The 14,468-nt window shown below is 34.4% G+C and overlaps 1 protein-coding gene across 1 annotated transcript in view; it reads right to left on the bottom strand.

Annotated features, from left to right (window-relative positions):
• LOC106868936 (paired box protein Pax-5) overlaps window positions 1–14,468 on the bottom strand; it is a 261,351-nt gene that overhangs the window by 32,214 nt on the left and 214,669 nt on the right. The window contains exon 8 of the mRNA XM_052968470.1: window positions 11,462–11,720. Within this exon, the coding sequence (XP_052824430.1) occupies window positions 11,462–11,720 (259 nt within the window). The remainder of the gene's footprint in view (window positions 1–11,461; window positions 11,721–14,468) is intronic.

A 14,468-nucleotide genomic window follows, 5' to 3' on the forward strand; every position in this document is an offset into this window, starting at 1 on the left:
AGAGAGAGAGAGAGAGAGAGAGAGAGAGAAATGAGGAAACATTTGATCTTGAATTATTTTCGCGAACTTTAGAACCTACTAATGAAATTTAAATAAAAAGTGAGATAGATAAAGCATAACTTATTTTCGTACTCTAAATGGTGTTAGTGTTAGTTCCTTTCTTGCATCAGCGCGCAAGCAAATGCAAATCAGGAAGGTAAAGACATCTCTTACTTGTGAATTGTCCGAATGAAGGCAAGCGTTGTTGAGGATAAGACTGCACAGGTTTCAGTTCAGTCAAGTTGCTAGAAACCACGGAACCCGAGGGGGAGCCAGTGGTTTCAATGTTGGAACCATTCCTTCTGTTCAGTTGCTGCTTGGATGAAGACTGTGTTGCTGTGAGAGTGTTCGTGGAATTGCCGCCGTTACCACCACTATTGACTGTTGTCAAAGGGGACAAAGCATGCCATGCAAAAAAAGCAGGTATCTTACATGCAGTGCAGAAAGAGGTTTATAGCCATATCAGAACAAGATTTTACTTACAAAAAACATATGAAAAACATATATAAATATATGTAAAAAGACGTATTGCATCATAATTCAGTCCAAAATGTTTCACCACAAAATAATTTCCACAGAAGAAAATATCTTATGATTCCAGCAGATAGTTCAATTTATTAAATTTATTTAATTGCTTTTAAATTTATCATTTCATAATAGAATGTATCTATGTAAAACTAAATTAATGTCAATATCATGTATCCTCACTCGACGTATTGACTTAAAAAATCCTACCAGAGTTGAATTTATCTTTCACCACCAAGACACCAAAGTGTTGTTATTTTTCCTATTTTTGAAGGTAATTTAATCAGTTAACGCTTTCTATACATATTTATAAGCTTTATCAATAAACTTTAAAACATTTTGAAATACCAATTTGAATATATTATTTTGTATTCTTTGACTTGTTGTAGTCACTGGACTGTAGCCATACTGGAGCACCGCCATGAACAGTTTAGTCGAACAAATCGACCCCAGTTTTTATTCTGTTTAAGTTTAGTGCTTACTTTATCAGTTTTTTTTGCGGAACCGCTATGCTACGAGAACGTCAATTAGTATGTGTGCAAAAACAAACACTCACACAGTTTTGCCTGTTCCAAATTTCCTCACGAAGTATTGCTCAGCCTGGACCTGCAATAGGAGACACACACAACACACACCCGTATATATACGCATACTTACATACATACATACATACATACATACATACATTATATTCTTGCAAGGGAATATAAAACCGTCTATATACTCGAAATTCTTATTAGTACCATGATATAAAATTTCAAAATACTGACATGCAACACACGCGCACACATTATTGTGTTGGAGTACTAGTTGTCATTTAGTCCTCTAGATATCTCTTCCCCAGCAAACCTTTGATCAAGGACATTAATACCATGACACACCATCTTCTATTCTAGTAGGGTGTGTTTAGTTCTACATTAATCAATGTGTCCTTTTTCTAAGATAATTTAGTGCAATTTGAGATGTATTTGGCCTTATTTTTAGCAACCATGCAAACACTCTCCTGTCGGCTCGTATTTTAGTGATTTGGAAATTGTAATTTAACAGTTAAATGCAATTTAATATTCTGTATGCATAAATTAAAACACATTACCCATCTTGTAAATGGCTATTTCTTTCGGCTTATGACAGCAGTGAACTGAACGAACAGTTATGAGAACCAAAAAATTTACCCCAAAATTAGGATACATTCATGCAAGTTTCACTTCGCAGCAGTGCTACATATGCTATTTTGCTATTGCATATCAATATAAAAGAACCTATTTTTAACAATATTACAAGTAATATTTTGTGTACACGAATGCTAAATGAACGCAACAGGTAGACTAACAGAGTTTAGTGAGTCAGGAAATGCCGCGACTAAAAAGAAAAAGGTAACTTTAAGTACTTGTCTATAAGTGTTCTCCTTTACAATTCATTCATTAACAACTATGTGAATCCGTGAATAGAATTTGACGAAACTAATAATAGACTAAATTGGAAAATATTTCGCAAAGTAAATTTGGCGTGAGAAAGAGGAGACTTTTGATGTTTCATCGGGTAGGATTCATCATTCGTATGGATATATGATAATGATGTGTTCTAAATCTAATTTTGGATACTACTCTGTTATCTGCTGGAATAATAAGATTATCAAAGGAAACTCGAAAAAATGCATTTAAAAAGACAACAAAAACATCCTAACTTGTTAGATTTGAAAATATTGTTTATGTAGCAATCATTGAGGTATCAAAGCACTAACCTTTAAAAAGGACGATAACCCAAACATGACTAAAAGACAAACTAACACAACGAAGATATTACCTTTCTGACTTTCTACGTAACATTGTAACATTATTTCAAGAAGGAATTTAGGTGAATAGAGATCTCAGTTTTGATTTCGTATACTACATCAATTGCTTCTTTAATTTTCTTTAGTCAGAAAGGAAATAATCATAAGTTTACGAACAATGTACACTCTTGGGCAAAAAACAGTCAAGAAACATGTTTAAAATAAATTTGTCCATATCACTTTTGTAATTCATTATAAAACTTATCTGATAACTAGACTTAAATGTAATAGCTTCATGGTAACGAGATCTTGTTTCCTACACAAAGGCATATTTGTATTTGGCTAAGAAACAAGCTCTGATATGCAATCCTTGCACGAAATAAGGCAGAGCTGATATTTATATTTGTTAAATCTATCTCAAAGACATTTTGGGATGATATTTAAAACATCTTTCTCCGGTTAAGAGAGAAATCTTTTATATTCTAAATTACATAAAATAAAATAAAACACAAATAATATGTAGTTTAAAATATGACAACCATTTTGAATTTATCTTCTCAACTCAAGTATCATCTAATATCAATTTGTATATGATATAATGAATGGTGCACATCAGTTACAAGCTTAACTACTTACTGTTTTATAATATTAATAAATTATGCATTATTCTTTGAATTCAATCATTTATTTAATTAGCATAATCATTATAGCTTTCATGGGTCGCTGAATAACTCATTTGAATATTTTTACAAGACAAGAATGGTAGGCTGGATTTTTTTTCTTTTAAATTTCGAAGTTTGGCGAATTTAATATGTAAATTTTAGAAATTAATGATTGTTTCATTGTTCAGTTTTTACCCAAGAGTCTTTATACTCAAGTTTAGAATGAATGTATAAGCATGCATTTTTTGATGTAAATACTTTACTCCTTATAAATACATGCTTAAACAGAAAACATAAAATTGGATGAATTTTGCTTTTTAATTCAACAACACACAACAACAAGTATTTATAAAGTATATTGATACTTTGTTCGAAAGAATTCTTTTTGCGTCATTTTTGTTGATTTTTTTTTCGAACGTAAAATAAAATTATTTTTGCTGTAAAAATATTTGTATCAGTAGATTGAGCAATGTTAGTGCTTCAAATAACTACGTTAAGGATTCTACTCATAGCTAGCACAAATAATTATGATAATATTAATAAAACCATGCTTCTTTCAATATTTAAAAAAGAATTCTGATGTTATTATTTACACCCCCATATATTTGTGTTTTATTCTTCATGCATTCCCCGCCTCACTTGAAATGATGATTGTGCATTCAAGGTTACGAATATAAATACAAAAATTATACAGCAGAATGATAAAATAATGTGACCCATATAACAATGTATTTATCTCTAAATTATGGTGGTGATGGCAACTGGATCAAAGGAATTTTGATTACTGAAATTAATTGTAAATTGTTTCGGGATTGGTTGTAAAATTCTCTCTCTCTCTCTCTCTCTCTCTCTCTCTCTCTCTCTTTCACGCACACACACACACTTTTTCAATCACGCGCGTGCGCACACAAATACAAGTATACAAAATAAAATAATTCGAGTTAATTCTGAGGGAACTATTTATTCTCTAGTATTCGAGAACATCTGCAAAATTCATTCCGAAATAGAATACCACCCAACTATCAATATCAACATTAGTATTAAAACTATTGTGATGAGAAAAGAATATTGGTTAAGCTTTCCATGCAATTCACTATTGTAAGCTCTCCTCCAAATTAGGCCAAAGTATTTTTCTTCATAAAGCGTTGTATAAACAATTTGTCTTTCCTGCACTTTCATAAATGAAACAATTTAAGCCATGTACTCTTCATTCCAAAGCACAGAAACACACACGCACACACACACGTAATTAAACTACAAAAATGCCTTTCTATTTTAAGCGCATGCGCTTAAAATGTAAAACGTGCGATACAAACACATCATATTCAAGGATGCTCAACACACCTTCCCCGTTCTTTCTCTTTAAACCTATGTTTATGTTCATCATGACATATAAGAAATCGGGATAGAAAAGTAGAAAGATGCCGCATCGCTCCAAAATGAAGGAAAGACAAACAAAGAACCAAATTTTAAACAAACGACGAGAAAAGTGAGAAGGAAATGAAAAAAATAATTTTAAAGTCTTGAAGATATAAGGACTCCCAGAGGAGACTCTGGTGCCATGTATTATGGTACATCCAAAAACCACAAAGGGGATGGATAAAGAGGAACCTATTTCTTTTCTGAGTAATTTTTGTTGTTAGGTGTTTCTCTTTAATTTTGTTTTTGGGAGAGGGAGCGGTGAGGGAATTTTTTCTCTTTTTACTTCAATGTCCCTGATCTGCAAGTTGATGGATCTGGCACTGCTGTAGAAGTTACGCTTCACTGCATTTCGAATCAATAGTCGTCTTTTTGATGTAGAGATGACTTACATCTTACTACAAGCGTGTAATATAGAGAGTGTGTGTGTGTGTGTGTGTGTTTGTGTACACACACACACGCACACTCTACATTACACGGTTGTAGTAAGATGCATGTATATATATAATTTACCTTATATATATGTGTGTATACACGCACACATCTCACACACACACGTATATATTTATATATATATATATATATATATATATACAGCATATACAATGTAATATATAACATGTACATATATTTTCCTATATATATCAAATGACTACTTCGCCAGTATTTATTTACCTCGTCTAACTACACATCGACTGTCCGTCCACCCCTCCGCCCAGTCAACACATCTAACCGCCAACAGACAGGCCATAGAGAATAAAAGGAAGGGCACTTGCTATATCTGTATGTAAGGATTCCTACCTAATAGAAAAGATTTTCAGCTTCAGGAAAGTCTGTTAAAATCATTAAGAATGAAATAATGAACAACAACTGACTTGGCCGAGCGACCACCCGACGAAGTGGACTGTCAGTATATTATTCTCACTTCCGCCAAACAGGAGAAGATCATTTGCTACTTGTTCTGACACCAAAATATCTTTGGCTGCCAAGAAAATGAAAGAGGAATTTGATTCTAGTGACAGACAGCTAGATAATTCTTTGGGGTTGTTATTTAGCCTCAAATCAGCTTTGATAAAAGCCATTCCAGCCATGACTATCTTGCTTTTTTTATATTTCTCACTTAGTGAGTCCGGGACACATTATCCAAATCATATTTCTTACTTTCAGATTGCATAATGTGATTTAAAATAAAGCAGAAATCGTAATAAATGAGTGTTTCTAATTTAGGCACAAGGCCAGCAAGTTTTTAGGGAGAAGTTAATCGATTAAATCAACCCCGGTACTTCACCGTGTCTTTCTTTTGTCATAGGATTGTCTTCTGGGTACCGTTAATGAAGACTTATTTTGATAGTATCAATGTGTCTTGGTTTGGCCTACCTCGGATATCGAACAGTTCAACTCTCTATCTTGAAAGAGGCTCGTTGTAGTTACCACAGGCATCAAATAATCGAAATTTGTAAACTAGGGAAGGTACGAACGGTGATGATGCTGAGAGAGTCGAAGAACATAGAAATCAGGCATAATCCACCAGATGTAAAAACGGCCAAAAGTGGAAAGCAGAGGCAGAGGCTAGTGACATTCTGTCATCTCTTAAACACCGAAATATGGTGGGCGCAACGCAAATTCATCGGAAGGGACTTGGTTTCGGCGCAGATTGGTTCAGGCCGTTTGCAAGTATGATGCGGAGCGAACGCAGATCTGCCGTTAACAACAGTGTCAAAACAAGGGAAACAGAGAGAAGAGAGCTTCATTTGATCCAACAAGAACAGATGCCGAGATGGAAGGAAAATGTTGCTGAGAGAAAAATAAGTTGGAATAAGATATGGCGGGGGACTACATCTGGGCTACGTTTTCTGATTCGTTCACATTGTGTCTTGCCTACAAATCTGGAACGCCTCAGAGAATGATATATGCAAATGCGGAAAGGCCGGAACACTGTAACATATTCTTTCCAACTATTCATTAGCATTGCATAGATATACATGGGGACACAACCTGGTCCTTAAGGTTATCTTCAATGCTATAAAGAACCAAATTGCTCTCATCAACAGAGAAAAGCCGATGAAAAAGAAACAATCAGAGATTTCGTTATCTTCGTGTGCCCAGAACAGCGGATCCGTTATAAGAAGAAACTTCCTGTGAGTGATGGAAAGTGGAGCGACTATTGGCAGGTGGCTACAGATTTAGCAGGGTGACAGGGATTCTTTCCCTTTCCAGTTGCGAAAAACTGGATATTATGATGTGGTGTGAAAGAAAGTGGTGAATCTAGTCGAGTTAACGATTCCTCATGAAGTCAAAATGGACGCCGCTCGGGCTCAAAAGATTGACCGCTATGTAAACCTCCTCGCGGAATGTGAAGACGCAGGCTGGAAAGCGAAGTATTTTCCACAGTGGGAAAGGCTAGCCACTAGATTTGGTTACAAAGAGACGACGAGCGATGTCTAGAATATTGAGCTTTATTTGATAACTAGTTGATCTAGCAAGCTGGTTCTCATATCAGTGAGTGTGCAATGATGCCGTCGAGAGGTAGGCTCCGAAACGCATTCTCTCCTGATGGCCCCATACACTTGCTGGCATCCGGTATGCAGAGCTTTCGACTGGGAGCACTTACATGTGCAAGTTGTTTGCAAAACATCAGTTGGCTGATGAAAGCAACAAAACCATGACTATAGAATATGTTAGAATTACTGTTCATCAGAAGTAAAGAGCAGGTTATCTTCAGAAATACTCTTTTTCAAAAATATATTTTGTTCATAAAATCTTTGCAATGACCTATCCTTCCGAAGAAACTTCCTCAAAGCCGCTCAACCTTCTAAATGGTATTCAAATGTCTTTCATATTTTACTGTACCATCTAAATGACAGAATAGATTCGAGTTACAATGTTTATTAGAATGTCTTGTATCATAGATCTGGGGCTTAACAACAGCAAATCATTTCAACTGCTATAAAGATTGTGTGTGGGTTGCCAAATTACTGGTAAGCATAAAGAATTTTTGTCTTCCGAAATCGCTCAGGGAATATTTATTCACCATGCTCTCATTCTTGAGTAAAAGGTAAAATTATTACTAAATTTGTAACATATCAAAAGATCACAAATAGTTCTTTCTGCCACTTACTTTGGCACCGAAACTCAGCAGGAGAAACGAGATCAAGAGATAATATTCTTATACATATTCGGGCTGTTAAAGAAGTCACATATTTACAAATTCAAGAAATGTTTATTAGAAATGTACAGAAACTGTAACACTGAAGGTGGCGAAATGTAGTGTTAAGATCCCACATCTGAACATCCGCAACTCGATACAGTATCATTTGCGAACAATTATACGATTTTCTACAAAGACACATCAAGGTCACGAATGTAATTTTGAAAGATAATTTCTGATATTGCCAAAACTTACTACTCCTTTATCTTGCTCTTATTTGACAAGAAGACTCTTTAGGTTAGGAAATAAACTTAAACACACATTATTGCCATTCTTATCGTGTAAATAATCTACACCGCTTTCGTCAGAATTTATTTAATAGTAACTCGTTTCTACAGTTCTATTTTCTAAGTTGTCTGCAAAAGCTATGTGGTTATCAAGCTTCAGAGACTTTACATTCAATATTACTTGCAAAGAAAACGATGAAAATTCGAGCCAAGATCAACATCTTCGTTGAACAATTGACTGTAAAATCGCTCTCATTTTCAGGGATTTACCAGATTAGAGCCAAAAGAGAAAAATGTTAGTTTACTATAACAATCGATATGTAACTCCTCTAAAATTTATGTAACCCTAATAAAGATTGCAAGTTCAATTCAAAGGATACAGATATGTACCACCGAAGAATATACGTATAGTAGAAATAGAAACAATTATATGAAATAGTCTGATCGATTTAGACTTTTAATCTTCCATCCTACACGGAATCATAACTATTGATTTCTTATAATAGATGATGCATTTTCAAAAGGGAGTGGTTTTATAACCATTAAGAAATCACATCCAATTCCCTCAAACAATTTCCTTTATGGCACTCACCATCAACAATAATCATTATTGATGAATAGATATCTGTTAATTATTGTTGTAATTATTAAATAAGGAAGGACAGAGACCAGCAGAGGATGCTTCGACTATTCATTTTATTGAACCCAGCAGGATTTAATTCAAAGTTGGTCCCGGTGGAATTTGAACGCAAAAAGTTTTCATAACAAACTTGACAAGCGCTGAAATATTTGGCTATCTACACCACCTTGTGTTTTAATTATAAACATCTTTTATCATTTATTTTTGTGCCATAAAGTTTGCATCAAATGAATTTCATCTTTTTATGAGTCTGATTTTTCAAAAGATTATATTCCCGTATGTTTTAATTGCTTAAAATAAAAAAGCAAAGTTTAATGTACTTGTTGTGTCTCCCACCACAACACCCTCCTCTCTCATATTCTCAATCTAACTGTTTAACCCATCACCATATGTCTGGCAATTTTTTAAAACTATTTTCTTTATCTTTTTTTTTTTTGCGTCAAACATTTGGTGTTAACGCTATCATCACACTAATTTTTGTTGCTGCTTCTTTATTCCTTTTAATCTGCCACGAAGCTCATTACTAATTCAGTTTCAACACTTTCAAGAAATCAAAATGAAAACTGTTAAATTCCAGAGGCTCACTTAATTATTTTGAGGAACGGGTTAATGCAGGGTACATTTATGTAGCTTGAGGGTGGTGCTATGTAAGATATAATTCTTGCTTTTTTTTTTTTTGTAAATAGATTAAAATAGAAGATGACTAATTAGTATTAATAAAATAGTTTGGAAAGAACAAGAACAAATGCATTACTTCATTAAACCGTTCCATTGTATCTATATATATATCAGCAGCAGCATCATTAACATTAAAAAAAAGTTACTCTTGATACTCGATGACATTAGAGTGGATCTGCTTCCAGTTTGACAAGTTTCTTATATCTGGTACCTCCAAAAGGTATATCTGGTATTCCCAAAAGCCAAGTAAACTGAATGCAGTAAGGTTTACTGAAGAGAAACCCAAGAAAGTGCTATGTTATTAGCTAAGCGCTTTTTCCGACTATACAATCGGTGCACAAGAAGTAACTTGTTATCGCTAAGGAATTGAAGCTATGTCGCGAACTACTAACCATCGATAGATTGTTTGTTCTACCTTGCTCACGACTCCGTCAATAATAATGACAACTACTGCAATTTGAAAAAGATGTAGTCAAGAAAATAAATCTAATTACTTCAGAAAATATAGAGTGGTATTATTAGATGAAACTTTGCCCGAAACGGTCTCGTATCTCTAGGCGAGAAGTCTACTTGAATGTATTCCATGACTAATATACTCCCACACTTTGAAAAATAAATAGCATGCATGTGAAAAAGCACATTAAATAACAAGGACAAGAAGAAGAAAGAGAAGATTATGTTTTCGTGTTAGATTAGTTTGTAATGTGTAGTTACAGGCCTGCTGCGTTAATTTGATTTAAGAAATCCCTGTAGCTGAAACTTTGTTGTTCGCAAATAAATAGAAAACATTTTTAGCAATGTTGTATTATTTGAGAAGAATAGCTCGGAAAGAAAAGAGGCAAGAATAGGAGAGAGAAAAAGATATAATTTTAAAACGGAGTAACGAGAAAAAGAAGTAGCTTTAAGAAGTTGTAAGCTAATCAGATTGACGTTAAAGTTTCACCTGCCAGGGATTCCATTAACCAAAAACAGCTCTGTTTATTTTTTAAAGATAGGTGACATTATTTCATTATCCTCCAATAAGATATGTAAAATCTTGCTGTGAAACAATTTGGAACACTCAAAACTATTGTTACTCAATAGATTTTCTGATATGTACAATTGTATGAGCACGCATAAATATATGTTCATTTATTGATATTCTTTAATGAGAAATTAGATTTTTTCATATGCACCTATTCTACAATAAGAAGCTTCATTTTTCAGTATGTTACCCTACAAACGTATTCATTAATTTCCAACCGTATTGTTCCCTTCTAAGAGCAGAGAGTATACTGAATGCTTTACTCAAGCCAGTTCTCCACCGTAAGAGATCAAATTTTATTATAGTCAGTCATACATTTTAGCTATTTTGTGTAAAAAAAATTATAGAAATATTCAATCACTGCTGGGTGATAAGATGTGGTGCAGCCTTAAGTCGAACAATACGCTGCAGCTTGAAGAAGTACAGTAATGACGTAAGATTTCAGTGCATTCTTTTTTTAATCACATTCGACCAAAGATCATTTTAGTTTATTCTCGTTTTAAATTGCTTTATTAAGACGAAATCATTCGCTGTGTTCCAGCGGCTTAGGATTTTAGAAGGTCTTGTTTTCGAAGAAAAATGGATTACAAGAATATATTGAAATACCCTTAACTTATTCAACAACACTCCACGGAATGAAGTAATTATAAAAGCAGAGAAAGCTATAAATTATGATACAATTATGGTAGAAAGTAAAGCAAAAACAGTTAAACTTGGAAGAAAAATTGTTTAGAAATTTATAAAATAGAGAGAAGTCATAATGCATAGATATATTTGTCTTTGGGGAAGAAGAAGAATAGAAAGAAGGAAAAAAGTAACTCGTTCAAAGAATATAATAATTGACTTTGGAATATACATAATAGAATTAAATCAGTTACATACAAGCAAACGAAAAAAGTAATCTGCAGTATCTAGGTACATATTTCCCGAAAGAATATTTTGTGGTCACGGTCACTGCTGTAGCATGGTTCTAACGGAGGGATTTTCGGTAGGAATTATTGGTGATTAAAGATTTTATATTCAGTAATGCAAACGAGGTGGGTGTAGGATTAATTCATACTACTGACATCACCAAGCCAATACATAAATGTTAGGCAATACATAAATGTTACATAAATGGTTGCTTTCGAAGCAGACTATGCGACAAAGATCTACAAGATTTTGGATTGAAAAAAAAAGAAAGAACTGTTATTGGAGAGATTACTTTTCGTTATTGTTGTCGCTTTCGCGTCCCTATGCTAGAAAAGTGAAAAGTTTGCTGTACATACCAACAGGAGGGCTGTAATTGGAACCTGTGTGTGCTTCAACGCCGCCGCCGGGTGAGGTCAAGGACCCAGGTAATGGTATTTCTTGTTTGATACTTTGATATTCTTTTTGTCCATCGTTTGCTGAGGTATTTGTGACAAAAGTGTTGAAAGGTGCTGGATAAACCGAATAATTCTGGCCGTTTGAGTTCAATTCTCTTGAGCTTGCGTCAATGCGAGAGAGTTTAGTTGGTACTATATGATGTTCTGGAGAGTATATCATCTGCTGAAAAACATTGAAATAATGAAATACCATTAAAAGTGATAAGAATATATGTTAGCAGCTTCAAAATCTATCACATTTCTGTTTGCAACATCCATATGAAATGGCGTTCAGTTGCTTCATTATTCTTATCATCACTTCGTTATTTAGTGCTTACTAAAGGAACATTGGTGATATTCATGTTTGCTTTATATCAAAGCATGTGATGTTATCGACAGAGCTTTCATTCACATTGTCACTCAACTGGCAAGAAATAGTAGACAAAATCTCCCTCATACTACATTCCACTGTTTTATAGCGTGTTGCATTGTGCTGTGTGTAAAAACAATCATCAGAAACTTATTTATTGCACAAAAATTGTTAACGTGAAATTCGTAGTAAAAAAAAAAAAATAACTGTCTGCTATACTTAGAAATCCTGTTGTGCTAGAAATTCTGAAACGGTTTCGATTGTTTTGGCATTTCTCTCAGAGCCACCATAATTTTGGGCACTTATCTCAAAAAATAAGAAACAGCTAGCAAAATGCATGATTTAGTCTTCTATTATACGCCTATTTCGAATGATCGTATCTAATTTTTGTGTATGGTGTAGCATTTTACTTCATGTACTGACTGGATGCTTTGATACATGCACATATGCAAACGCTTCAGAATATAACATTGCGGGTAAATAACAGATTTTAAATTGGAGTAAAAATAAAGACCTGTATGTAAGAGGATAAAACAATATAAGTGTGTGTGTGTGTGTGTGTGTGTGTGTGTGTGTGTGTGTGTGTGTGTGTGTGTGTGTGTGTGTGTGTGTGTGTTTGCGTTTCTCAAAAGCATTATACACTCTGTACAGAAAGAACGTACCTCGTGCTTAATTATATGTGCTAGTTAAAATCGAAACATAAAAATACAACAATGATGTAAAAAGCCATAAGAAACATGGAAGTCATTTTTATCTCACGCTCCAACGATACATTTTGCTCTAATTTAGGCCCCAGGCCAGCAATTTTCCAGAGGAAGCAGTTAGTCGATTACATCGTCTCCAGTTCTTTACTAGTGCAGTATATTATCAACCCCGGAAGTACGAAGGGCACCATGGACATCAACAGATCCGTTGATTGATACCATTCAAGTAATGGCTTCGATTTCATCGATTAACCTTATCCTCCTAAAATTGCTGGCCCTGTAGAAACATAACAAGAATCACTGTCTTCATCATTATCATGGTAGTACATCGACAGAAACCTTAGAGTGCAGGGCTAAAATACATCATGCTATGTAATTGCATCCTTTTTTATATTCTGAATTGAAATTCCGCCGACGTCAATTATGCTTTGAATCTTCCAGTACCAGTCAGACTGTCGGTTAGATTTAATTACTTATACACACACTTCTTAAAAAATTAGTGGCCTGGTACCATTGTAAGGAATTATTCTTTAAACTATATCCAAACTTCAAAATGTTTTATAGCTCGTTTCACTCATATCTCTTTGAATGATTGTGTAGAAATTGACGTTTAATTATTACACAGATATGTAACATCAGGATTTTTCGTTTTATTGAATGATTGTGTTGAGCTTTGTTTGCTTGTTTTTGTCGGTTGTGTCAAGAAACTAAATTTGATAACCGGTTTGACTTCATTTTGTAACAATCAGACTACGCCTAGTGCGAATTTGCACAATGGTTGCAAGCACAAACAAAAGGTTTACTGAACACGCAACTCAATAAGAGAAGAAAGGGTAAATAGTAAAGTGCAACTGAAATAACAACGTAGGTAGCAAAAGATTTGTTGTATTTGAAGTCAAAATGGAGTCCAGCGTATCAAAAAGAATGCGTTAGAAGAACAGAAAGGAAAAAGAGAATGCATATGAGAGTAAATGAGAAAGTGTAGTGCAGTGGTTAGAATAGAAGTCATATTGAATAAAGGAGATGAGGGATGAAGGGTGAGTAATGAGTGAGAAAGAGGGGGAGCGGGGAGAGTAGAACGTATGAGAAAGAGAGAAAAGGGAAATTATGATGTCAAAAGAACGGTTGCGTTTCTATTGATGGACCAAACATCCGCCGTGCAGAATAGGTTGAAATTAGAGTGGGCTACAACTGGCAAAGAAAGGAAGAGAGAGACGGAAATGTGGAGAGACTCCGGAAATTCAAAAAAGAGTGGAGGTAGCGGTGGTGTTAGAGACAGAAAGTGAAAAGAAAAAAGAGAGCAGGAGAGAGCAAGGGAAAGACAAGAGAAAAGTTTGAAAAGAGTATTGGGAGACAAAGAACGTAGAAAAGAATGAAGAGGAAAATGAAAGTAAGTGAGAGACGAAGGAAGAAGGACAAATAATGTTTAGATAGAGAGTTAATAGGCAAATAGAGTATAGGGTGAAACATAGGCAAATGAATGGCAAATCAGAAAGAGAAGATTAAGATGCAGAGCCAGAAAAAGAAAAAACAGAAGCAGATAGAGTGAAAGTTAGAGAAAGTTAGAAATATGAGTGAGAAGGTAAGTTATGTGTGTGTGTGAGAGAGAGAGAGAGAGAGAGAGAGAGAGAGAGAGAGAGAGAGAGGAGTAAGAGTGTATGTGTGTGCGTATTGGAGGTAGAGCGTAGCATTTAATAGTAAGAAAGATGGAAAAAAATAGGGAAGAACCGTAAAGAGAGACATTAGTCTGAGAGACAGAGACTGAATGAGCGAGATGTGTGAGAGATTCAGAAGAGTTACTCGAATTCTGATTTTTCATACATATACATAATACATACATACAAACATGTATATA

Source organism: Octopus bimaculoides, chromosome 6 (assembly GCF_001194135.2).
Source record: "Octopus bimaculoides isolate UCB-OBI-ISO-001 chromosome 6, ASM119413v2, whole genome shotgun sequence".
NCBI classification, from domain to species: domain Eukaryota; kingdom Metazoa; phylum Mollusca; class Cephalopoda; order Octopoda; family Octopodidae; genus Octopus; species Octopus bimaculoides.